At 36.6% G+C, this 26,456-nt stretch overlaps 4 protein-coding genes across 5 annotated transcripts; 3 read left to right on the top strand and 1 right to left on the bottom strand.

Moving 5' to 3' along the window:
• Positions 1-4,431: 4,431 nt before the first annotated feature.
• On the top strand, positions 4,432-10,763 carry LOC130997528 (glycosyltransferase BC10-like). The gene is made up of 11 exons (XM_057922866.1): positions 4,432-4,922; positions 5,409-5,905; positions 6,496-6,594; positions 7,133-7,233; positions 7,340-7,411; positions 7,853-7,943; positions 8,297-8,377; positions 9,622-9,684; positions 9,775-9,897; positions 10,046-10,084; positions 10,171-10,763. The coding sequence occupies exons 2-11, from the start codon at positions 5,522-5,524 to the stop codon at positions 10,306-10,308; spliced, it is 1,191 nt and encodes a 396-aa protein (XP_057778849.1). The 5' UTR covers positions 4,432-4,922; positions 5,409-5,521; the 3' UTR covers positions 10,309-10,763.
• A 243-nt stretch (positions 10,764-11,006) lies between these two features.
• On the top strand, positions 11,007-13,388 carry LOC130997527 (pentatricopeptide repeat-containing protein At3g53360, mitochondrial-like). The gene has a single exon (XM_057922865.1). The coding sequence runs from the start codon at positions 11,007-11,009 to the stop codon at positions 12,666-12,668; it is 1,662 nt and encodes a 553-aa protein (XP_057778848.1). The 3' UTR covers positions 12,669-13,388.
• Positions 13,389-17,363: 3,975 nt separating this feature from the next.
• Positions 17,364-20,243, top strand: LOC130997526 (uncharacterized). 2 transcript variants are annotated; one of them, XM_057922863.1, is made up of 3 exons: positions 17,364-17,981; positions 19,843-19,946; positions 20,037-20,243. In XM_057922863.1, the coding sequence occupies exons 1-2, from the start codon at positions 17,513-17,515 to the stop codon at positions 19,911-19,913; spliced, it is 540 nt and encodes a 179-aa protein (XP_057778846.1). In that variant the 5' UTR covers positions 17,364-17,512; the 3' UTR covers positions 19,914-19,946; positions 20,037-20,243. The 2 variants fall into 2 exon arrangements, with proteins under 2 accessions (XP_057778846.1, XP_057778847.1); XM_057922864.1 differs by having other exon boundaries at positions 17,420-17,981; positions 19,843-20,243.
• Positions 20,244-20,428: 185 nt separating this feature from the next.
• Positions 20,429-25,268, bottom strand: LOC130997525 (uncharacterized). The gene is made up of 5 exons (XM_057922862.1): positions 24,576-25,268; positions 24,018-24,124; positions 23,584-23,760; positions 21,219-23,122; positions 20,429-20,734 (listed from the first exon to the last, which is right to left on the bottom strand). The coding sequence occupies exons 1-5, from the start codon at positions 24,749-24,751 to the stop codon at positions 20,582-20,584; spliced, it is 2,517 nt and encodes an 838-aa protein (XP_057778845.1). The 5' UTR covers positions 24,752-25,268; the 3' UTR covers positions 20,429-20,581.
• Between the last annotated feature and the right edge of the window lie 1,188 nt (positions 25,269-26,456).

Here is a 26,456-nt window from a genome sequence, read left to right as displayed (position 1 = left end):
ATTACCCCTAAGATTAAAATTAAAAAAAATTCCCATATCACATATCACCTATCCTCTCCTCTCAGTCTCTCTCTCTCTCTCGCCGCTCTGGTCCATGGTAGCACCACCAGCGCCTCTGCCTCATCCCTCAGCCTCCTCCACCACAGATTCCCAAATCCCGCCGTTATAACCACCTCCTCCACCTAGCCAAAATCCGATAACCGTCTCGTCCACCACCGGCGCCACCTCCCTCACATCTCCTTCTCGCCGCCTCCCATTTCTGTCTTTCTCTCACGCGATTTTTCGGCGACGAAGTTCAATCTGCATCGGCTGGCTCTTCAATGGAGTCAAGGAAATCCGCCCTACACAAATCTAAAGGAGTGTTTGTGAATTGCCTATAAAAATGTGAAATTGGTCGTGGAAGTCAACGAGAGGTCGTCGGCGAATTAGCGTTGGTGAGCTTTATGTAGAGAGCTGCCAAGGTTTACAAAGATCAAACTTCAATTATATATGGTTGATATGCTGTTGGGAACTTAGTGAAATATCCTTGCCCTAGTTTTAATGATACCAAAATCGTTAAGGTTTTCTTTGTAATAGACTAGAACTTTTCGAACTCAAGTGTTAGAGTTCTTTTTCTAGTTTAACTAGTGTTCTGAAGACTGAAGACTGAAGAGCTTGACTGATATTGCAACTAAAGGCTGAGTCAAGCATTGATGTTTGACTGATCGCGTTTCTCGACTAAAGGATCAGTTACGACTGATTCATTAATGCAAGCCACGTGGATTCAGCGGACTGGTACTAAAGTCAAGTATCAGTTAACATTCTTCATCGGTCTGAACCTCCAAAGTTAAAAGGAAGCCACACACTCCCAAAGTACAGCCGCATTAAATGCAGATATTTCAAAGATCGTCCTTTCTCTGCAGAGCATTCCTTTTTGGTGATTACCTTTTCAGAGCCACCTTACCTCCTGTACCTGAGTAGCTGTTTCTCACCAAACAAGGAACCTCGAAGATTGAAACCTCAGCAAAATTCGAACTACTCTCCAACGGATGAATTCTTGAAGACCATCTCCGCCAATGGATCTATTCAAGACCTTTTCTATAAATAGAGCTCGAGGATCACTTCAATCTTCACCGATTCAAATACATAGGCTGAAACGCTGCCGAATTCGTTACTCAGCAAATCAAAGCCTTCCAAAGTTTGAATCGAAGAAAAGAATCACAAAGCCAAAATCAGTCCACTACTGATTACACATATTCTCTTAGAACCTTAGGCAAATATTGTATATCCAAAGCCTAAGTAACTGATTACAGAGAACATGTTCTTTGTAATCTAGTTGGCAAGTTTTCAAACCTCTTTTCAACTGACTGAAACGAGTGTTTGAGCCGAGAGGAGTTCAGACCAGTGTTCTAACTCCGTGAGATATTAGCAGTCGCAGGGTAGACATAGGTTTTGTCTCAGCGAAGCTAAGAGTGAGAAACCCAACCCAGTGCGTTGGTACTAAAGGTTAGATCTTCGGTTGTTTCGATTTGCTGTACACACGTAAGCATAAGCCCAGAGTGTTTGTCAGTGTGATCAACTGACCGTGGATGTAGGAATTGGATTCCGAACCACGTAAAAATCCCTTTGTCGTTTATCGCTTTCAGTTTTACTTTCTCTTTGTACGCAAACTCTTTATCAACTGAAACTGATTAACTGCAAAGTGAAACTAAATCTTGACAACGTGTTTAATCACAAAGGCTATTTCTTAAGTAAAGTTTTTCGCTGCCAGTGTTATTAGTCTAACTGATAAATCTTCAGATAGTCAGTAAGATTCATAACACTCATTTGTTTTACAAACCTGACAGAAGCCTAACGCATATCAGTTAAAGTCTTGGACTTAACTGATATCTCTTTACTGAAGAGAGATTCCGTATCAGTCATCAGCCAAAGTTTTTGGTAAAAGGTTGTGTTGGTTTGTTTTTAAGTTTCAAAATAGCCTATAGGTGTATTTCTCCCCCCATACACCTATTCGAGACCTTCCAGGACCTAACAATTGGTTATCAGAGCAGGTTGTTCGCAACAACAATTTGTTTTGACCCGTTCTACTGAACTAGATCCCACTCAGAAGGGTTGTCAAAAGATTTTTAAAAGGTTTCAAAACTTCTGCTTTCTTCTCTGTGCTAAGTGTTTCTCCTGTCTTGCTATGTCTTCTAACCCCTGCAGTTCATCCTCACTCTGGAAAGAATGAAGACAAGCGGCTTGAGAAAGAAAAATCAATTGTCGAAGAAGAATCAGAAGAACTCATGCGTCAGAAGATTAGTCAAAGAACTGGAGATACAACTGAAGTTTCCACAGAAGGCATCAGTCAAGGGGGAACTTCATCAACTGGAGATTCATAACTGACGCCACCAGTCAACGACTAAAGAAGGATAAACCTCAGTTCATCCATCATCCTGTAATCAAATGATTTGTTTAATCAGTTGACTCGTAAGCATCCTTCTCAGTTCTAAGAAATGTTGACTGAAATGTTTTATCAGGAATATTTTAAGTTGTCTGCTTTGTGTATGCTAAACTCTTTTGGTTTAATGAATATCTTTTTAGATTTTATTTTAAAGCAGTTAACTCCACGATCTCACGATCCTGCTCTTTTTACTAACAAGCGGAATCCTCGACACGTGTTGACCTTCTATTCGTCTGGAGTTCAAAAGATCATTGAAACTGCCTTGGACACGTTTTTCCATAATTCCTTCAAAATCGATTCATCTTCTGCAAGGATTCACTCAATCCCTCAGACTCTAACTTCTCTCGTGCCTCCTCAACAAATTCCAACATCTTCAACACATCAGAGACATAGAATATAGAATATTATTTTCTCTTTTTTGTAATTTATTATCTACGGATAATTTTTTTAAAGATGATTAATAATAGTTTTTCATTCTCCTCATCACTCCTGATCTAATGATTAGAGGGAAAGCGAAGCGTTTTACCAACTAAGTTGTAATTCGTTGTCTTATCGATGGAGAATTTCTCTCTCTCTCTCTCTCTCTCTCTAATTTCACCGCATCAATTTTTTCATCTATTTAAGAGACCTGAATTTCTTGTGGATGCAATTTTTGATTTGTGGAGGATTTTTGGTTTGTGAAGAAATAATTTTCACTGCATTTCGTGAAGATTTTCTTCTATTTTTTAATTTTTAGTTTGTAATTTTTGATTTGCGGAGGACCGGAGGTATTTTTGGTTTGTGAAGAATTGATCGCAATCGTGCAATTTTTTGTTTGACATGTAATTGATTGGTTTGAAGAATTTTTGGTTTGAAAAGTCGGTTACTGCCTTCATCAATGAAAGAATTTTTGGGTTGGAGCCATGGCGCCCCCCCCCCCCTTCTAATATTGAAGCATATTTGTTTTTTTTTAATAAAGTTATATTTTAAATTCTAAACATAATCTAAATTTTAAAATAAATACTAAATATGAATTTTATATCATCTAAATTTTATATCTAGAATAATGGTCCCTTATCAATATAATATACTCTCTCATTCCCATAAAAATATGTATAGTTTGAAACGGCACGAATTTTAAAAAATTCTATAAAATATAGTGTGAGTGGAGAAAGAGTTTCACATTAATTGTGATGTTTACTGGAAGAATTACTATTATAAATAAGCTATGTATATTTTTATAGGACGGAAGAAATAAAAATATACATATTTTTATGAAACAGGGTACGTTCTATCTTGTTATATTGTATCGTACCAATGGAACGAGCACAAAGTTATCACATAGATTGACCCAATTCGAGCCCGTCAATTTATTTGACAAATTCAGACACCATGTTTAAACCCCCCACACACCTAAATCTAAAACTGGACCTTTTCAAACACATTGACCGATGTTATAAAAGTAGTCGATCCCATATGCGGGAGATTGGACTGTGTTTGTGCCAGTTTTAAATATTTATGGGCCTACAATTTCACAGCCCAAGCAATCAAATTTTGACCATTCTTAGGATACTCCCCCTTCACCAAATAAATATCCATTTAAAAATAACATAAATTAAAAATATATAATTAAGTGTTTAAGTGGAATGAAAATCTCATTTTTAGTGTGAATGAATTATGTGGAATACACTTATCAGAAAAGAAAAGAAAAATGAATACTTATTTGATCACGGATCAAAAGAAAATATGAGTACTAGTTTAATAAACGGATGGATTACAATAGTGGCATATGATTAACATGTAAATGAAGTAGTAGGTTCACAAAACAATATATTAGGAAAATTAGCTAATAAGTTTTCTTCAAAAAATAAAGAAGCTAATTTTTATGAATGGGCTAAAGGAAGTCACACAATTAATTTTAGTAACTAATCATGAGTATACCAGGAAATGGAGCAAGTAGACTTTTCAAATTCCCGGTCGTTTTCTTAGACATGGAATAAGTAATTAATTTTGCAATGATGTTATTTTTTGGTCCACGAATTTGGGATTGATCCGAAGCTTCCCGGCAGAGGAATAAATATATGGACAAGTAAGCGAAGTCACAGCACAACTCAGAACCCCACATGCCAACTTGTAGCATTTCAAAATTGGGCCATGCGCTCTCCCTGCGCGTGCCTCCCACTCTCGTCGCCGGCTCAAATGTTTGTTATGCTTGGATGAAACGTTTACTTCTCTCTCCTCTCTCAATGCAGAAGCCAACACTGGAAAGAACACACACAAGAGTTTGGAATCCTCACCCATCACCTATGCATCAATTGTCTCTATTAAACCAAATTACTATATTATAGTGTGGCGTCAACCCATCTCGTCTCTCTCTCTCCGTGATTGGTCAAATTGTAGTTCGATGTGCCCTAGATCTCACACACACATACTATAATTATATATGCGCGGACGTACATACAATACAGATCATTGTGTTCCACGATTGAATTCCTCGCATCTCTTCCCTCTCCTTGTTCAGGTAAATTGCTCATTTGTCTCTTGCCTGCCTACATTCTTTTGCGACTGCATGAGTCATGTTATTTTTGAGTGTTTTCTCGAGAGTAGCTTTATCTGTGTCGGATTTGAGTTGCGTATTTTCAGAGGTTCCAAAAGTCGTGGATTCAGATTCGGCGTTGCCTTTTGGATTTTGTGTGGGAGAATAAATTTGCTTTCTTACTCATAGAGGGTGGCCTTAGGAATTTGAATCTGCAGTTTTAGTACCATAATAATAATAATAATAATAATAATAATAATATATACGTCGCTCATTTAATCTGTGTGATCCCATTTTGATGTTTTGCAACATGATTTCTTTGCAATTTTCCGTATTATGCTAAATCAGAGCCATTTTGATGATAAGATTGACGTGCTTATATCCTTTTAGTTTGAATTCATGACCCATATGCACTTGAACATTCCTTATGCGCGCATCAATCTGCTCTTAACATACAGACTCTTGTTTCAGGGTCCGCTTTAGGCGGTTATGTAATGTTACTTTGGTGCATTTCGTATTTGAGGCGAGCTGTGGAACAAGATCGAGTATTTTTTTAGAATTCACATGCAATGCATAATTTCTAGATGAAATCAACTCAGGACTGGCGTATGGGCACAAAAGAATCATCTATGTTGCTTATGGCTCGCCAACGCAGCCATTTAAAGAAGCCAACATGGATTATTGTATTGGTCTCATTAGTCAGCTTGTTCTTGATTTGTTCATATCTTTATCCTCCTCAGAATTTCGCAGCATGTTATGTATTCTCATATAATGGTTGCGAGGCATTGCAAAATTGGCTTCCTCCTGTACTTACCAGAGGACTAACTGATGATGAAATTGCTTCTCGAGTTGTAATTAAAGATATCCTTAGTAGGCCTCCCGTTGTATCCCTGAATCCCAAAATTGCCTTCTTATTTTTGACACCCGGTGCTTTACCGTTTGAGAAGTTATGGGACAAGTTTTTCCAGGTAACTCAACTTCTCTTTACTTTTCAATGCCAATTTAAATTTCAAGTATGATCATTTATTGTCTTCTCAAGATTGACACCCTGTCTTTTCGTGGAAATAGAGACTCATTTATCCAACGTTAGTTTTAGTTCACTTGCTAAAAGTTTCAAAGAGACTGGTGTCTCTAGTTTCGAACTTCGAAGGATGTCGGTTGACTAAATTCCATTTGATCAGTAGCATATATGATTGTAATTGATCTAAGCTAACATCAAGTTTAGTATATACACATTGAAAGGAGATGCCCTTCTAAGAGGTTAAAGCTGCTAGGGAAATAACGGCATTTTCTTGGGTCAATACACAAGACACGATAAAGGAATCTAAAATATCCGCCAACTAGTTCATCACCCTTATAATGAACTAACTCTTCCAGCCAAAAGAGTATGCTGGCAAGAGCAGCTAAATCCTTTTGAGGCGAAGGGTGTAAATGAAGACTCCTACTTATATAAATTAGAATTAATATTGACTTTGTGCTTCAAATTATATGACATTCTTTTTTTATGTTATTCAGTTTGCAACATCTTTTTCTCAAGAATATTTCTGTTTTATGGCAGGGCAATGAAGGTAGATTTAGCGTGTATGTGCATGCATCCAAGGATAAACCTGTTCATTTCAGCCGTTATTTTATCAATCGAGAAATTCGTAGTGACACGGTCTGTTTTCAATTTCTTTACCCAACCTGGTCAGTATAATTTCAAAATTGACAAAATAATGTTATTACTTGTGTGCTATTGTCATTCCAAATCTTATATTTTGTGGACCTGCATCTGATGCTCAGCTTAAAAAAAATTGTAAACAGTTCAGCAAACTATATCAGAATATCTTTAGACCTATGTATCAATGGATAACATTATTTCTTAAGATCTTAGCCTAAGTATGCACTGAACACAAGCTAGTATGTACAACTTAACCATTATCTATACTGTTCTGAACTTTATGTTGATTGCTTTCTTTTTGAACTAAATCATTCTTTTTCTTAAAACATGATTGATGAAGTTCTTCTTTTGCTTAAACAGTCAGCATAACTTACTTAAAGTATAGCCAAGATTTTTCACCATTCTGGTTTTTAGCAGTACTTAATTTTTATCCGTGTTATGGTTGGTTTGTCCAGGTCAAGAGTAGAAAACCCTTCTACCACCGATGGACTAAAATTTCCATTAGATTTGATTCGTGATAATGTCACAATTTCAGGTAGAGTGGGGAAAAATTTCAATGGTTGATGCTGAAAGACGGCTTCTAGCCAATGCACTCAAAGATTTAGACAACCAGCATTTCGTACTGCTTTCTGACAGGTTGCTGTAGAATAAATATAATTTGTGTTAAGTTTCTTCCCATTTTCTATACTGCTTGATCTCATGCTAAGACTCGAATACTAATCAAGCATTTTATTTATTGCAGCTGCATACCACTTCGCAGCTTTGATTTTGTGTATGACTATCTCATGCACACAAATGTTAGCTTTATAGATTGGTAAGTCTGCCCTGTTCAACCTTCCCTCTTCATTTACCTATTTTCAGCCATGCCCATGTATTCCAAAGTGGTTCAATTTTAACATTTGGCAGCAAGCTTTTAAGTATCTACATCTGATAACTTATAGAATCTAATGAAGAACTGAGACCAAAAATTAGTTGAATTGACTACTTGCTTTTTAAGATTTGTGTCATATTGAGCAAAACGTCTAAAACTAAGGTAAGTGATACAATATATTCCATGTCGTAAGCGATGTAAAACTGCCAACAGATTCCCCATTCCAAGTATCTATCATAAAAGAAATGAAGACTGTCGAATGATTTTGACGATTAATTCCCCTTAAGATATCAACGAATACTAATTATTAAAGCTAGCCCTCACAGTGAATCTGAGTTTGCTTGTGAATACTAATAAGAAGTAATTATGATACAATTTCTGCAGCTTTGAGGATCCTGGTCCTCATGGAAGTGGCAGGTATATCAAATATATGTTACCTGAAGTAGAGAAGAAAGACTTTCGCAAAGGAGCCCAGGTGTGTCTCAAATTGCATAATAATCATGTGATTATTTGGGAAAAGAAAATTACAGATTTGAAATTATTCTCAAATCTTAAAGGTTTGATTAATAGGAGCTGTCAGCTCTGCCCTTAATAAGTATTGAGATTTTATCTTGTTCAAGTATCAATAACGCCTGTCAAATTCATCTGGGCATTTTACAATGTGCAATTGGACCTCCCAGGTTCTCTATGTTGTACGGTGATTTTAGACATTTCTCTTTTAGCTACTGGAGCTTCGGAGTTGACAAGACACATTTCATAATATCAATACATGCTCACTTTCTTTGTCTTTCTAATTCATGCCATAACATGCTGTATTTCAACATGCAGTGGTTCACAATGAAGCGGCAGCATGCTATTGTAATCATGGCTGATAGTCTCTACTTTAGAAAATTCAGGGAGCATTGCAAGGTCATTATTGTTATTTTATAAATAATACTTCTACAAGTAATTTCTCAACTTTCTGCATTTTATAGAATTTTTATTTATCCTTTTAACTTCATAGACTTCCTGCTCATGATTTTGGGGGCTGTATTGGAATATTCCTTCATTTCACATTAACAATATGCACAAAACCTAACTGTTCTTACCATTGCTAGAAATGCCTCTACTTTAAAATGTTTATACTTCTTTATGTAGTAGGTTGGAATGCAGGTTGAATATTTAACAGAAACAAAGTAGATTATTAGTTTTGAATATTGCCTCAATGTGTGGATGCTATATATTTAATATATGCATGTGTATGCATAGGAAGATGAGGTTAGAAGACATGCAATATGCTCGATATGTGACTGTAACCTTTATGTCATGCCCATCTCATTGTCTTATGCCGACTGACCATATTCTTCTATATTTGGTGATACCTTATTTTTCCGTACATTTGTGACATTCTACTTTAGATGCTAGGTCAATATACATTTGTTTTCTTTTGTTATATTGTAGTATACAATGTTGGCAGTTACTTTCATGGTAGGTAGATTGTTATCTGAATTCTTACTGATTCAAAGTTTTTATAATCGTCATGATCTAATATTTAACACAAAAGACTACATTTTTCTTCTTCATCAAATTAATGCATTCAATTTTCTAGTTTCTAGTCTGAAAAGGATAAAGGAATTTAGTTTAAAAATTACAAGTTGTATGTATCGTAGTGCTAAATTTCTTGTTGCAGTTTCTGAATGAAAGCTAGTAATAAGTCCTTTGAATAAAAGTTTCATTTAGAAACAGAGAGGGTCTTATTTCTTGAAAAATAAAATTGATATGAATTTTTCAACAGAAAGTTTTATTTATTTTTTCAGTTAAAAAACACCATAGGATATGATATTTCACAAAACTAGTAATTGATTGTCAACAATTCTTTTTAATGTATTCTACTCTGTTTAACTACATTATGCCCTTCTCTCTGCTATACCATTCACTCTCTCTCACACTTATACGTGATTACATTCCATTGTTGCCTACAATGTATGAGCCATGACATCTGTTCATTCCATATCTCTTGCTCAAACACAAGAATTAATACAATAGAGCTTTATGTCTGCAGATTTTCTTTATTGACTACATTTCTTGATGTAACATTTATTCATGTTTTGTAGCATATTGATAACACATTGTACTGAAGTGCTAATGCTTATGCCTTTCTTTTGATTGAACAGCCAGGTATGGAAGGAGGACGCAACTGTTATTCAGATGAACACTATTTGCCAACATTTTTCCATGTAAGATTGTCGTATTTTTCTCCTTCCAGATGGTTAAGATGCATTCCTCCCTCCCTCCTTTTTCTATATGATTCTAGCTTGCATTTTCAGATGCTTGATCCAGCTGGAATAGCCAATTGGTCAGTAACACATGTTGATTGGTCAGAAATGAAGTGGCACCCAAAATCATACAAATCGCAGGATGTTACCATGGAGCTTTTGAGAAATATTACAGTATGGTTATGTTCTTCCAAAGCTTATACATGAACTATATTTGTAACTTTTATCTGCATTCTGTTTGAAATATTCCTTGGATAAGATATTCCTGTAACTACTTTACCTGATAACTATTTAAACACTAAACTTTCAACTTCTTTTGCAGTCTATTGCAGAAAGTTTGCATGTAACAAGTGACAAAAAGGTTAGTAGAATGCTTGTACTGCATCATTCTGTTGAAGTTATGATTCTTAAATACTTAAACTAAGTTACTTTTCGTTGTGAGTTCAGAGACAAGCCAAGCTTACACCTTGCTTGTGGAATGGAGTCGAACGTCCATGTTTTCTATTTGCAAGGAAGTTCTTACCTGAAACACTGAATAAGTTGCTACGTCTTTTCCCCAATTATACATCTATGGAGGAGGATTGACAGCCACAATATGGATTCTTTGGTCGATTAAAGCCATTGCATTCGACCCCATTCATCTCCATTTCTAGTCTAGCTTCTGTTGTTGTAAAACAAGTGGTGCCATGCAAGTGCAAGCAGAGCCACAGAAGGTGCAGAAATGGCCAACCTCGGTACGATCATTTTATTCGAGCTATTTATTTTCATGCTTACATTGTGGGGGCAAAAAGACCTCGGGGGACTTTGAGCTGCACTGTTGCGATTTTTGTCCCTGTGGGTTTTCTTTTTTTCTATTTTATTTTATTCAAATTTGTTTTTTCCAGCCAGTTTTCCTTCCTTAAAGTTGGCATTCCGAAATGGGGATGCCGACATATTGCAGTTGTGATGTAAGAAACTTTCTACTTGTTTCATACTAGTACTACTTGGTCTAAATGTCCATAAAGTAATTCATTGATCGTTTTTATAGAGTTTTTGAGGTACATATTCAGCCAATTGGAGTTTGCTTTGATGATTGCCTAAGCATTATTTATTGTAGTAGTAGTAGTAGTAACAAATTGACAATTTAGATACAAACCAAAATTTTGAAACTGAGAGCTCCCCCAAATATAATGTGGAATATGATATTGGCGAAGTCATATTTTGGGTGATCTGAAATTCTTAATTCTACGTTGTACATTTCGAGGTGTTCATCTTCAACATCAAATTTTGTCGTCTGAAAATTGATGACGCTACAAAATCTTGGTTTGTTTCTCCACCATTGCGCCAAAGCCAAGGCATTAAGACGTGGGGTTTCGCTCCACGCTGCAGCTATCAAGACAGGAAGACTAGCAGAAACCTCCATGTGCAATCACATTCTCAATTTCTACGCCAAATGTGGACTTCTTCACCCGGCCCACCAGGTGTTCGACGAAATGCCCCACAGAAATTTGGTTACCTGGTCCGCCTTGATATCTGGCTATAACCTTTGGGATACCCCCCACAAAGCGCTTCAACTTTTCAGCGAAATGCACAAGCATTTTAAGCCCAATGACTCGGTGTTCTCGAGCGCTCTTAGCTCTTGCGCCCGCTCAAGGGACTTGAATCTCGGGCAGCAAATTCATGCGCTCGCCTTGAAGCTGAGCTATTGTTCCTTTAGTTTCGTCGTTAATTCACTGCTTTTGGTGTACATGAAATGCGGCATGTGTGCTGATGCATTATCCGTTTTTTGCGATAGCAACTTTGTTCAGCCAACTCTAGTTTCCTACAACATTGCAATCACTGGGCTAGTGGAAAGCAAGCTCCAAGAGAAGGGAATGGAGTTGTTTGTGGAATTGCTTAGACGGGGGCTGCTTCCTGACCGGTTTAGTTTCGCAGGATTATTAGGGGCTGGTGAAACCGTATATGGTTTATCAACGGTCGTGCAGCTACACTGTCAAATGGTGAAGCTCGGGCTTGACTGCACCTCATTTTCTGGGAATGTTTTGATTACACTCTACTCCAAGTTTAGTTTGTTTCAAGAATCCGACAGGGCGTTCAGGTGTATTGGAGAAAAAGATGTTGTTTCATGGAATACTGCTATTGCTGACTGTTGCCGCTGTGAGGATCATTCAAAGGCTCTGGATGTTTTCAGAGAGATGAACACGACTCCAGATGATTACACGTATGCTAGCGTGCTCTCCGCGGCTGCTAGCATGGCTTCCGTGAGAATCGGCAAGGAGATCCACGGCCGTCTGATGAGGACAGGGCCGGATTGGGATGTTGGTGTCGGAAACGCACTTGTCAACATGTATGCTAAATGTGGATACCTTACCTCAGGACACACCGTGTTTGAGCGAATGGAGACTCGTAATCTTGTCTCTTGGAACACCATGATTGCTGCATTTGCGAATCACGGGCAGGCTGAGAAAGGGATGGCAGTGTTGGAGGAGATGAAGAGGACGGGGGTGGAGCCGGATTCCATCACATTTCTTCAACTCCTGAGCGCTTGCAGCCATTCGGGGCTTGCTGACGAGGGGCGAGTGGTGTTGGAGTGTATGAGCAGAGCTCACGGAATAGCCCCTGAAATGGAGCATTTGTGCTGCGTGGTTGATGCATTGGGGCGAGCTGGGAGGTTGAGCGAGGCTGAGGAATTTATATATAGTCATAAAGGCGTGAGTGATGATGAAGTTGTTTTGGGATGTTTGCTTTCTGCATGCCGACTGCATGGAGATGAAGGTGTTGGGGAAGGGATAGCTAAGAGGCTCATCAAAGATGATGATGTCGCAGTTGGAGGTTGGCCTTACGTTCTGTTATCCAACTTATACGCAATGAATAGCAAGTGGGATGGTGTTTTAAGGGCGAGAAGATTGGTGGGATTGGGAAAGGAGGCTGCTCGCTCTACTCTCATCCACATTTCCAAATCATGAGTCTCTAACTTATCAAACGCAGCGTTCAACCTCCAAATTAATACAACTACTTTTTTTTTTTTTTTGGTTAATTGCATATATAATATCACAAACTTTGTTCGAAATCCATTTTCCCCACAATCTATAAAATTTTCATTTTTTATCAAATACTTTGACATAGCAATGATGTGGATTTAATTTTACACATAACACTGACGTGGAATATATATGAATGTTAAATTATGCATATAATACTAAATAATAATAATAAAAAACCCTAATTTCTTCTAATTTCTCATTTTTTTTTTCAGGCAAAATGAAATCAATTGCTTTTGGTGCTAGAAAAAAACGCTTTCTTTCCTTCCTACCACCTCTGTCGAAGGGTTCCTCTCCAAATTGCTCGTCGATTGCTTCGTGTCGCCGATTCCAAACCAGTGGCGCGACTGCTCGCTGATTAGCGCCGATTGCTTCTTGTTTCCAGTCTTCCAAACCAGTGCGTCGATTGCTGGCGCCGGTGCTTCCTGTATCCAGTTTTCCAAATTAGTGTTTAATTTCTTGAAGAGTTTGAGAATGATTCTGTTTCTGCTTTGAAGAGTTTAGTTTCTGTGATGATTTAATGATTGTGTTTCATATATGCAAAGTAAGATTGTGAAGTTAGCGAGGATCTATCTGTAGCAATATTGCTAATTTTCAAAGTAAGATTATGTTGTTAGTTTGGATTTATAGAATTTTCAGTTTGTTGCTGTAGATTTTTAGTTCATCTCTTCTTTTTAGTGTTTTCATTTTGTTGGGTTTTCTTTGGAGTGGACATTGAATAATTCATTGAGCTCAAGGAGAATGACAAAAAATTGTTATTGATTGCAACATAGGAGTTTGCAGATTGAAATTTATTGCATTGATTTTTTGGTCAAAGAGAATCATCTTCTGCTATTTTCTGTGGTAGATTGAGTTTGCAACATAGGAGTTTGCAGAACTTTCTACTAAAAAAGACACACATAGTAGAACTTTTTTGTAGATGTTTTATGTTAATTGGACTTGATCATTTGCAAGTTCACAATATGAGCTCAACAATACAATGATAATGAGAAGAAAAAAATCGTGGGGTAATTGAACAAATGTCAAAGTATTTGATAAAAGATGAAAATTTTAAAGATCGTGGGGAAAATAGATTTCGGGCAAAGTTCGTGATATTATATGAAATTATGCAATCAACCCAATCGAACGCAACGTTTCATTTACTGGAATGGCGTGTGCCGGCGAACCACATCAGCGCCACGTCGATTCCGATTTGAGGAGAAAAAAAATCGTGGGGAAATTGAATAAATGTTAAAGTATTTCATAAAAAATAAAATTTTTAAAGATCGTGTAAAAAATGAATTTCGGACAAAGTTCGTGATATTATATGCAATTAATCCTTTTTTTTGGTAGAGCAACAGCTTTATTTTTTAATTCGTCTTTTGCGAAAGTCGTTATTATCTTTGTTAAGTCATAACGATTTTGTTTCTAAATAAATCATTTTTTTTCTTTTTTTTTTTCTACATATTCAAAAATTCAATATCTTTTTCTCACTCATAGACTTTCATCCTTCGTCTCTGGAATAGTTTTGCTTCTAACTAAATTTATTTTTTTTACATTTTTTCTTCTTCTTCCTCTGCAGAAGGCAACCAAATTTGTATTAATTCCTCGCATAAAGCCATTTTTAATATATTTATGGAATTATGAGTTTTGTAATTGACGTTTCTCTCTCCAGGTGCACCATATGATGATCTAGTGATCAAACTATTTTATAGATTTAATGACATGAGCTTTGCTAGATTGATCATGTCACATAGTAGAAAGTGATTGAACTAGCATGCATGTGTAGCAGCCAAGCAGTAACTGTTCGCTATTTTATTTAACACGCCGCAAGTGTACGGGTGCAATTGTGTACAGTAGCAAGCAAGGTCGTATTCCACAGAGACTGATTTAACCAATTCATATCCTAAATTATTCTACTCTATCTGGACAAACGAAATTAAGAGTTTTGGTTTTAAAACTAAATAAATAAACAACAGGAAAGAAAACAAAACAAGCTGCGAAACAGAGAAACAGATAAGACAAGATTTCCCAAGGCAAAGGTTTCAACAGATTCTCCTAACTAACATGTTCAATTCAATTAATAAGATGATTCCTAAGGCAATCTCTAAGCTAGTTCATACCCACTCCCGTGGCATACAAACCGTTGATTACATGCAAGGCTACCGTCCCCGGATCGCACTTCTAACATGCAACTCCTAAAAGCTCATAGGATTAACGCCCTCACAAATATCAATTCCCTTTAGAATTAAATATATGTGTTTCTATGTTCTTAGTTCAGGTAATAATTATCATCTCCCGATATCAAATTAGAACCTATGATTATGCTAAATTGGTGGCCAATCAATAAAGCAAACAATTATAACAAGAACATAAAAAGGAACAACAATCTCAATTAATTGAATCAAACAGTCAGAAATTCAAATCATGTCTACTCCCTAAACCCTGGGAAAAAGGGATTCTAGCCACACATAGACATATGACTAAAAATCAATATCTCAAATACACAAATAAACATTCAACAATGAAACCGTAGTAGAATTCGAGAGTCTTCAGTTCTTGCTCTGGCTCCGTTCTCTGTTTCTCTCAGCTCTCAGGAAAAGTAAAATATGATAAAAGGTTGATAAAAGGTCTTTAGAAATAAGTTCTTGGGGAGTATTTATATGCCCTAGGTCAAGTAGGACTAAAAAATACCCAAAAATCGTGTAAAAGGCTGAAAAACGGACTTTTGGGTGAAAACTCGGCGACTCGCGCGGCCGCGCGCCTGGACCGCGTGGTCTTCCAGCAAAATCTGCCCCGTCGCGCGGCCGGGTCGCGCGGCCGCGCGCCTGGACGCGCGACCTCGCGCGGCATTGCGCAGTGATTTTGTTTTGGCTCGTTCTCCCTTGTCCAAACTTCGATTTACGAACCGTTTGCGCTCACGAACTCCTATCGAGACGAACTACAACTTGTATTTCAGCGACTTCTTCCAAATTCTGCTTTATTATTTCTGAAAATTCGTTCAAACACAAGCAAGTAACAAGTTCTTGACCATAAACGAATATAAACTCAAATAAATCAACAAACACACAAAATCCTCATAACTAAACATAAAAAATGACACACCAAGAGGTAAAAATGCATGTTTATCAGTAACGTGTTAATGTTTGAGGCCAAAGGTCTTGAATTTGAGTTTTCTATTGCGTTGACCTTTAATTTTTTTTTATTTAATATTGTTAATTTATCTTAAAAAGTGATTGAACTATTAAGAAGATCTTGTAAAAATATGAGTATATATCCGACAATAACTATAAAGCCATAACTACTTCTTAATTAATTCATAAAATCCACAACACTTGAGAACCTTTAATTTTTGTCTCAAACTCAAAAGAATGTGACAAATTATGCCTCACAAAAGGTGTCCATATTTACATACAAATAAGTGAGTAAAAATTTAATCTCGATCTTGATTATTGTCACTAGATGTATCTCTATTGAAAAACATTTCATTAAAAGAATGTAAATGTTGATCAGGGAATGCATATATGAAACAAAAATAAAAACAAATTAATAACTAATTATTGATAAAAATTTCCCTATAAAATTACTAGTTTATACCATTAATTAATAGTTCATACCATTAATAATTACAACAAATAAATAAGATATAACTAATAAACAAAAGAAATCTTAACTTGGAAAATACCTTGAAGAATACGAGAGGCTACCAAACTTGCTTGACAAGGTCACTGTAGCATTATGGAAGGAATGGCTGAAAGAAAAGAGGGAAAATTGTAGAAGCTTAGAAAATGTACTTTATAAATTCATCGATACCTCCCAAAAAATGGAAGTTTTATGTGAAATCGTCTCATCATGAGATGTGTCAATGATCGACGCAAGATTTGTAATTATAGATACCAACAAAATTATAAATATTCTATTGAAGTATGAGTAGAAATTTAAATTTTAATTTAAAGATAGTATCATACCAATTTTTACACCTAAAAAATATCTAAAATAATTTTCGTCTGGACCTAACACGACGTGATATAATAAGATTGGTTTGTAGTTTGTTATGTTCGAATGGGACAAGTTCGGTCATTTAACACTAAGATGGTGTTTGGTTAAATTTATCTTTAAAGTGTTTGAATAATTGAATTTATAAATTATATAGAGAATTTTGTGCTCGAGAGATAAAATATTTGTTAGAGATAAAAAATTGATAAAAGTTGAACTTGAAAAGTATATGATGAAAATAACAAATCATGATTGAATAATATTTGTAAAATAATAATTGTATAAGATTATGATAATAAATTAGAGAAGAAAAACTTATATTTCTGAAAATTTATAAACTCTGGAACCTTATTTTTACCATTTATAAATTATTTATGAACTTATGTAACCTAACACTTTAAAAAAGCTGATTTTTTTTTTTTTTTTGAGAGTCAAAAGGGAATATTAAAAAAGCTGATTTCTGTAACACCTTAAAAGAGCTTACGAACTTGAAAACAATTTATAAACTATTTTAAAATACTTAGAAGCTCGGCCAAATACGCTCTAAATAAAGTGAATTATATTGATGATAGATAAAGTTAATTAAGCCAAAGGCAGTGGGTGGATTATTGTTGTGTAGATTTGACCCTGACCCGAATTGCTGCACCCGCCCGCCCGGAGTCTCTTCTTTATCCACTTTCTATCATTTTCCCCTTCACACCATTACCATTACCAACCTTCCCTGTACACACTATTTATTTCCTCTCTCTCTCTCTCTCTCTCTCTCTCTCTCTCTCATCCCATTTCTTCATCTGATGGCGCTGTCTCGAATTCTCTCCCAATCCCTTGCCCGTGCTTCTCTCCGCCCCTCAAACGCCCTAATAACCCACCACCGCCACCGCTCCTCCAAGCCCCGCCACGCTCAGCTCATCGAGCTCGACCTCGACGCCGCCTCTTCCTCGCAGCCCGATTCACCGGAGCCCGCCGCCTCCGATGTCGTTGCTTTCGGCATCAAGAAGCTCGAGGAGGCCATCCACAGCCTCATCGTCCGCCGGGCCGCTCCCGACTGGCTCCCCTTCCTCCCCGGCCACTCCTATTGGGTCCCTCCACGCTCCGCCTCCACGCGTAACCACCCCACCGCCGGCATGATTGAAGCCCTCGACAAATTAACTTCTTCCGACCCGACTAGGAACCACCGATTGCAGCATGAATTGTTGTCGGAGGACGAGCAGATGTCCCTTGTGTCTGCCAAGGGCTGGCCCTCCTCCACATATTTTATTGAAGGTAATCAAGTTATTCATGAAATGGTTTTAGTTTCTTTTTGGGGGTGGGAAAATGAATGGATTTATGAGATCGAAGATTTTTTTTTTTTTTTTTCTGGCACGGCATTGAGCAATTGTTCACCGGGATCCGGGAAGGTGCTATTTCAATTAAAGTTAATTCCTTTATACACATCTAGAATGCTAGTAATGGTGAATTTGTTGAATTGGATAAATTGAATGGGAGGGGGGAAAACGTAAACTTTAATGTTAAATTCTTATTAATTGATTTCCGGTGTGCGTGCGTATTCGGTATTACTAATATTTTCTATTGAAAATTTTGAGCTCCTTTCGCTATTATCCACTGGTAATGGCGAACTATTGTTCTCAGCCATTGATGAGATGTCACCTGCTCATGAAAAGTCTAATAGATTGCCTCAATTTGTAGTTGACAGCATGAAATTTCTAAAACCGTTCGATATTTTTTGAAGTTATTGTTGGTTTCCAGTTAGGATAATAGCAAGAATTTTTGTATATATTAAGAGCCAGTACAGGGAGATGCTTGCAAAATTTCAGGTTTACTTTTGGGATGGTAAATAGAAAACCTCCAAGGTTTCTAATTTGTGGGACTATATATACTGCTTTAGCAAAATTTGATGATATTTAAGTATTTATTCCGCATCAAAATGCAGACGGGGATGCTTAAAATAAGGTGAATTAGTTAGAAAGATTGTCTGAAATGCCACTTGTTAAGCCAAGAGCACCTCAGAATTCTGCATGATGTACTACACCAACACTCAATATGACGGGTTGCTGCAAAAACTCATGATTTTCTGAGTTACCTATATTGGAAAGTAAATAATTCGTTAATTTGAGTGGAAAAGATCAAGGGTATCCTGAGATTTGGGACTAGCTTTCTGTGTTAGAGAGTGATATTGCATGTACTGGATGATTGAATGACCACAGTAGTGAAGGAGATTATGAAATCAAAGAGAATTAATTCTCTTGTTTCTGAAAACTCCCGGCAGACTACAACTTGAGAAAAGAAACTTTACTGTGCTGATGAAAACTTATTATTACATATTACTAATCGCGTAACATTGTTATTCGGAAACGTATCTGGTGTGGACTTTTGGATGTTGGCTTAATTAAAATTTATTGGATTACCCTAGAAACCATCTTGTTTCTAATTAAAATTCCATTTTTATTGTATTTTATCTAGCACGCATAGATAAGTTACAGCTTATAAGATCTTACATTTTTAAAGATTTTTTGTGCTTATAAGATGTTATATATTTTAATTGAAAAAAGAATAGAAATAAATGGTGAAGTGTTTGGATTATTAAGCTCTTAAGATGTTAGTAATCACAATATTGTAATAAAAATACTAAAACTAGTAGATTTTTTCAAGACAAGATCTTCTTTTAAAGAAATAGTTGGGGTCTGCTTGCATCTCATTTTAGGTGCAAATAAGATGCTCTTTTAAGATAGTAATCGAACTCTTTTAGGGGTGGTTGTAAGCTCCAAAACATCTTATCATATGTTTTAAAGACTTTATAGGTTCAGCCAAAATGCCCTCCAGTACTAGCATATTTTACTTCAGAAGGAACGCATGCACTGTGCTCTACAGATATTATTGGCATATTCATGCTCTAATCTTTATAAAAAAGTGAAGTGGTAAATTTTATTACTCTCCCTCTTTTACATTTTCTTACACTTAGCAGCATTTCGTGTCTTGCAGAAACCTGACATCTCACTACAATATTTTATTTGAATATTTGGAATTTTGTTACGAGGTGAATGACATATGCAAGAGACCATCATTGCCTACTTGGTTTATGATAGTTCTTATTTATATTTGTTATGTGTGGTGTTTGCCACTCTAGGTACTTCACCACAACATCCAATCCCGTTTATGGAACTGTCGGACGCTTCTAGCTCCAAGGATGAACCTTAACTGCCAACGAACCTGATTGCTGGGGCACACCAGGTTGGATGATTATATGTCTAATTAATATTTTTGTTGACTCGTGAATATATAATGCGAATTCCGCCTGAAATTATACCCTTCTTTTGGCAGGGTTGCCGTGGTTGTAGATATGTAAAGCATGGAAGGCGGGAGAGGCAACTTGAACGAAGAAGAACGAGCAGTTTAAATTTGCATCAACACAGGTCCTCGGTGGTAGAGCATCTATTTGGCTCTTAAACATACGCTTCTTCACTATCTTCTACCTACAGAATGTAAATTCTTAAGTAATGGATTTTTATAAATAAACTCGTATTCATATTTCTCGTCTTACAGAACTGAAATGCTGTTGTTATTTAGGTGGTTATGGTAATTGGATCTATGTTGTATACTTCACCAACTACCATTACCTCATTTTCTTCACCCTCTGGAAACAGATTCAACGAGAATCTAATACTTAAAAGCAAAACTTTTGCTGGATATTTATTTGGTAAACAGAATACACCTTGATATCAATACACTTGCATTTATTTAGACAAAGTCTATATATACATATACATACAAAAAAATGATGGGATACAATAGAAGCCGTAGGACCATTTATTGTTACTCGAGAGAGGAATAGTAACCGACTATACACATTAATAATAACATCAAAATCACATCTCAGAGAGAAGATTGCTGATCTTTCTAAGCTCTTTCAGCGCAGCTGTGGCTGTAACTTGTCCTTTCCCGACAAGACCATTCTTCATCAAGTTTTCCGAGGATCCTCCAGCTTGACCGCGATCCTGCTGGAACACAGACTCCAGAACCTGCAAGGATCAAAGGGATCAGTTAGAAGATGCCACTGAAGATCCACATCAGCTTGGAACCCCTTTCCTGCAAAAACTATGGCGTCGCCACACTAAGATTACACAAAACCATGTGTGGGAAAGACCTTTTACAGATAACAATATAAGATAGGAGAATAATCATGAAAATATGCAAGTTTGTTCTTCTTTACAAAGTTCCTTGAATTTCTAAAATTCGGGCCATGCCCTATTATATGTGAATTTCTAAAATCAAGGAAGAAATAAATGTGACATTAGAAGTGTGCGTGTGTTGGCCAAGCGATAAGGGGTTAATGCCTAAGGCCAAAGGTCTTGGGTTCGAGTCCCCTGTGGCGCGGCCTTTAAATTTCTTTATTTACTACTGTTAAATTATCAAAAAAAAAAATGTGACATTAGAAGACATATGACTAGAGTACTGAGACCCTTTGTCCCTAACATAACAACTATACTTCAGCAGGATTCATACCTGAATGTTTTCGATCATGGATTGACCAAGATTCTTCCAGCTAACCATCAAATTTTGGTCCACTGTCTCCCCCTTGCTGGTTCTAGACAAGCGGTTACACCCATCAGCAGTGGAAATACCAACTAAATTGTTCTGATCACTTCCATTGTTGCAAGCTTTTGCATCCTCAGGAACAGTTCTTGCAGATGTGCCCTCGTTTGCATTCCTTCCAAACTTCCATAACCATTGAAACTTTCCAGATAGATGTTTGATCTCCTTTATCCCCGTAGCTACTTTCCCTACAGAGTCATCATTTCCTGCTGATTTTGATGAGACGCTTTCTTGGTGGCTTGAGACAGATACAGGGGAGCATTCAGGATTATCCGCACACATCTGAGTATCATTTTCATCCATTGATGAGGCGCCATCTTGCTGATTTGAGACAGGTAGAGGGGAGCACTCAGGATTATCATTTTCATCCATTGATGAGTTTGACGCAACACTACTTCTTTCTAATTCGTTCTCATTATCACTACTTCCATGAATAGGACCAGAAGGATCTGAGAAGTTGGAAGAATTTTCTTCACTCCCAGCAGCACTTGATGAACTCTCATAGTTTTTATCAGTTACGTCTTCTCTGTTGACTTCTGCTGAATCCCCGATGCCAACAGCTGCATCAGACACTGTATTCTCTTTAGTATCTTCATCTGCTCCGAGCTGTCGTGCAAGATCCTCCAACAAACTTCTCCTGACAGATGGCTTCGGAATTTTGGTTCTTTCATTTTTCTTTGACGAGGAAGGATCAGATTCAGTCCTAGACAAGTGGAGTCTTACTCTTTCAGACCAACCTTTTCTGCGATTTGGAACTTGTTCTCCCCCAGCACTTTGCTTATTTTCTTCTTCTTTATGCAAAACTCTCCATTTCTCTTCCCAGTAGCTGTCAGGTACCACAGTTAGAGGAGTTTTTGGAGAAGAAGAATCCATAGAAAGGCTATGACCCCTAGTTATCGTTGACTTTCTTATGTCAAATGACTCAGATTGAATTGGCATAGGGGTCAACTTGTTTGCATCTCTGGCGACAGCATGCAAGGATTTTGCCTTTGCCAGCAACTTTGCAAGTTTAATATCATCGGGAAAGTTCAATAATCTCTGAAGACAGATAGTAGCATTCTCAGTGGCAAGCAATGAAGACCTCAAGTTAAGTATCATAGAGACTGCAAAAGCGCAAATGAATGCACCCCTAGGCGACTCGAGAAGTGTGAAGTTGGATTCAGCATCACAAGCAACAGCAGTGCTCGACCTCGTATTTTCATGAACAAAGATTTCATCCCAGATTACCAGAAGATCTTCCAAAGAAAATTCGCGTCCAAATAATACCCGTAGCCAGCGAAGGGCAAAATATTGGGGTTCAACTCCTAATTCTACAAGGTGAGTGTGAAGAGATGAATCAACATTGTAAAGCAAGTGATAGAAGGCAGCAGAAGCTTCAATTACAGGAGGAGGTCCAGTATGTGGCTTCCCGGATGGAGGAGAGAAGAACTCGACCATTGCTATGGCACCACCAGATCCACTCATTAAAGAATCAAACATGGAATAGGCATCATGTTCCATGAATTTTTCAGACAAGACAATACCAAGTTCACCTTCTGCTCCATAGGCATCATTTAGTAAAACTATGGTTTGAATCTCAGAATCAAGTTCACTGAGACTACTAGCTTTTGCAGAAGTGTTGTCAAATCCATAATTATCTCCTACAGACTCTGAGAATTTCTTGAAGTCAAACTTGTATGTCAAGTCATTTTCATGAAATGAGAAGCCATCAAATTTATCAACGAAGTGGTCAGCATAGGTTCTTTTCACTTCTGAGAGATGTTCCACGTCAACATGAAGAACATATAACAGAGGAGCCAAAATTTCATGCATGCCTGAAAACACAGTTTGGAGAGACACATCAAGTACCAAGAGCAAAAGATTAAACAAATATTTTTATGTAAGAATTCAGAAAGTTAAAAAAAAAAAAATTAAGCTCCTGGGTCTCATGACTCTCATTTACCATAAACAAGAACTTGTGGTTAAGGCAATCGATTAATTTGCCTCAATCTAAACAAAATATAGTCAAATTTTTAAATTTATTCTTCCAGTTTTATGCCACAAAGGGGAATTATATATCGTGGGGCCGAAAAATTATACACTGCTCCACAAAATCTCTTTAGAGATAAAAATTTCAGTTTAAGCATCATGATATTTTCTTCTAGAAGTGGACATCTTCCCCAATTCTGTGAAAATATAAAATGGACTTTCGCTTTAGAGATGTAGCATTCCAAATCTGCCAGACTATGGAGGACCAGATATAATAGATACAAACATATAAATAATATCAACCTACCTTGTCTGTAGCCATATTCTGGGTGTCTAAGGCACCAGAGCAGTAAGATCCGTCTTAAAATGCCTTGGCATACACTTGTCTGGAAATAGCTGCCTCTTTCAGGATACAAGCGCGTCAAATCTTGATCTAACATTCTCTCCAGTTCAGCATTTCTGAAGAATCGACCCCACATGCTATCTGAGAGAGGAAACACCAGTGACAAAAAACTCAGAGCCCAAAGCAAATGAAAGCCTAAGCTTGGACCTTGTATTTCAGTGACGGAAAAAAATACAAGTTGTATTTCAGCGAGGAAAAAACAAAGAAAAGAACCGAAATCCCCCACACTGGAATCCATGTCCACCCATAGACGGAAGAGAAATTTACAAGACCATAATCAAGAATTCAATAATAATATAGGAAAGTAGAAATAACGAAGATTATTATGAAAATCCCACCTGGGTTTTGGGATAGTGGATTGTCCATGACACGATCAGGAGAGCTGCTGCCTCCATCTCTCGGCACATGTGGATCAACTAGAAGTTGCCTCCTTAACGCAGCATACCTACATCATCATCATCATCATCAATACAATTCAAGATTAAATCAAAACAGAGGCGGCCAGAAGAGGCCCCCAACATCATTCCAGAGATGTTGCTGGCTCGCTTCCAGTTTTCATCCGGAAACTTATGAGGAGATGATTCCACAACTTTATATACTTTCAGATTTAAATCAAATAGCCGACTAAAATAAGTACCAAAAACTACATAGAAATGATGATGGGTTGATTTAATCCTTTTAGAACCCAATACTTGCTGAAACCGATCAAAACTGAAATACTGAAGCATTAAATTGGAGATAATAAATACAACCCCGAAAGTTAAAAAAAAATGACCGACAATTTAGGACGACCAACCAAAAAGGGTAACACGCGACACGATCTCTTCAATCATTGGTCCCAAAACTAAACTACGCATAACAATTAATTCTTACAAGATGAAGAGCTATGTGTTTACCTTCTCCGAGAATCGGCGGTAACCCGGCGGAGATCGTCGACGGAGGCCAAAGGATAAGATGGTAAAATCCCCAAATCTATACGCCACCTTACGCCTCTCAGATTTCTAAAGAGGTGCGAACCTCCAGAACACGACTCCGTTTCAACTATTTCTGTATCTATAGAAACCTGTGACATGTGTGAGTCTTCTTCCACCGGTTGTCTTTCTCTTTTTTTCAGTCAATTCAGCTCAGACTATCCAGAATCAAGCACACAAAGCGCGCAACTTTCTAGACTAAAAGCTTGATATTTTCGTCTCAGAAACTCAAAACTTGTTTTCAAATGACTAGAATTGCGAAAAACCCAGAATCCTTACTAAATTCGCCTGTATCAGCAAATAATCAACCTTTACGGAATAGATCTAGATTCTCGAGAAATAGGATATACTTTGCAATTCAAGAATTATATAGTGGCAGAGAAAATTAAGCTAAAATGTAGGCAGGGGATTCTGGAAATGCATAAATCTAGAGAGAGAGGTTGAAGGTGAAGGAAACTAAATCCGGAGAGGAATTTCGGATGGAAAAAATAATTAGGTGAAAATGCCCTTTTCAACTAAATTTAATATTCCAATTTCCAACCAATGAATGTTTTCTGTTTTTTTTTTGATTAAGAATGTTTTCTGCTTTTCTTTTCATATAAATATAAATAAATATAATTCCCTTTTCCGCTTCATTTAATAGTAGTAGTAGTAGTATTTGTTTTCCATTCGTCCTCAATTTTTTTGTTTCTTTTTCTTATTCGTCTCAAAACTATAGTCCCGTTTATTTGTTAAATGATTATTTAACTATTTTTTTCCCTTAACATATCCCTTAATCTTGAAATGAGTAATAGTATTTTATTTTGTGTGAGTAAATGATATTATATTCAAATATTCTTGTGTCCCGTTTACTCTTAGCTGTAACAAAAAAGATGATGTTATAATTTTGATAAGTACATCCTCGCTTATTAAAAAAATAATAGAAGCTAATCACAAAATCCAGTGAGTCTTTATTGTTTATCATAATATACAGAGAGAGTAAAATAATAAATTTGTTTTTCATGTGTAAAGAAAAGTAAAGAAAAGCTAATGGAGGTTGGCTTGTTTTATGTGCATGTTGCAGGTCACCAACACCCATCGCATGTTGCACTAACTTTTTCTTTTTGTGCACAATCGAAAATGGAGCAATCATTCACCTCTATTAAAAAATTAATTGATTACATATTTACTTATACAATTAATCCATATTCAAATAGTCAGCAGAGCTAAGAAAATTCATGAATTAGATTAGACAAAGCATTTTCTACTTATCCAAGATAATTAAGACTATTTTTATAGTAGACTTATGTCAAATTAAAACTCTGAGTTTCATCTTGAGTTTCCAAGAATTTGCATCTAACTTTACGCTTTTTTCTGCGGTTGCTGGTCTAATCTCCTTCGTTGAAAGTTTAATATTTAGCGTGTTAACTATTTCTTTGAAAATGTATACAAATATATTTACCTTTAAATAATTGTCTGTAAAATGTATTATTGAGAAAAATTACATTAAAGACTGGGTGGGAAATGCTCAATCATTTAATGGGTGATAATTTGTATTATTGTGTCGTATTATTCCATGTCGACGCAACACATGATAAAATAAAAAATAACATTGTTATTAATCAAATTTATATAAAGAAAATAACATTGAACGATGTTATATATTAATAAAATCGATATTACAAAATAAGATATAAAACAAATTATTATCGTATCGACATTTGATGAATTGATGATACGAATAATATAAGTAAAAAATATTTAATCAATTATTTTTTATATTATAATACGTACCGTGCTATTGTTTCGTATTTTAAGTTATCCCAC

The sequence above is a fragment of the Salvia miltiorrhiza genome, chromosome 8, assembly GCF_028751815.1.
Source record: "Salvia miltiorrhiza cultivar Shanhuang (shh) chromosome 8, IMPLAD_Smil_shh, whole genome shotgun sequence".
Lineage (NCBI taxonomy): Eukaryota > Viridiplantae > Streptophyta > Magnoliopsida > Lamiales > Lamiaceae > Salvia > Salvia miltiorrhiza.
The sequence above is the reverse complement of the archived record's forward strand: the minus strand, read 5'-3'. Positions and strand labels throughout refer to the sequence as shown.

Coding starts and splice junctions, on each gene's coding strand:
- LOC130997528 (XM_057922866.1), top strand. CDS start 5,522: ATGAAATCAACTCAGGACTGGCGTATGGGCACAAAAGAATCATCTATG. Junction 7,944..8,296: donor ACTTTCGCAAAGGAGCCCAG/GTGTGTCTCAAA, acceptor TTCAACATGCAG/TGGTTCACAATGAAGCGGCA. Junction 9,898..10,045: donor AGCTTTTGAGAAATATTACA/GTATGGTTATGT, acceptor CTTCTTTTGCAG/TCTATTGCAGAAAGTTTGCA.
- LOC130997527 (XM_057922865.1), top strand. CDS start 11,007: ATGACGCTACAAAATCTTGGTTTGTTTCTCCACCATTGCGCCAAAGCC.
- LOC130997526 (XM_057922863.1), top strand. CDS start 17,513: ATGGCGCTGTCTCGAATTCTCTCCCAATCCCTTGCCCGTGCTTCTCTC. Junction 17,982..19,842: donor CTCCACATATTTTATTGAAG/GTAATCAAGTTA, acceptor TTGCCACTCTAG/GTACTTCACCACAACATCCA.
- LOC130997525 (XM_057922862.1), bottom strand. CDS start 24,751: ATGTCACAGGTTTCTATAGATACAGAAATAGTTGAAACGGAGTCGTGT. Junction 23,761..24,017: donor TCCACTATCCCAAAACCCAG/GTGGGATTTTCA, acceptor TTCCTCTCTCAG/ATAGCATGTGGGGTCGATTC. Junction 20,735..21,218: donor CCATGATCGAAAACATTCAG/GTATGAATCCTG, acceptor TGATCCTTGCAG/GTTCTGGAGTCTGTGTTCCA.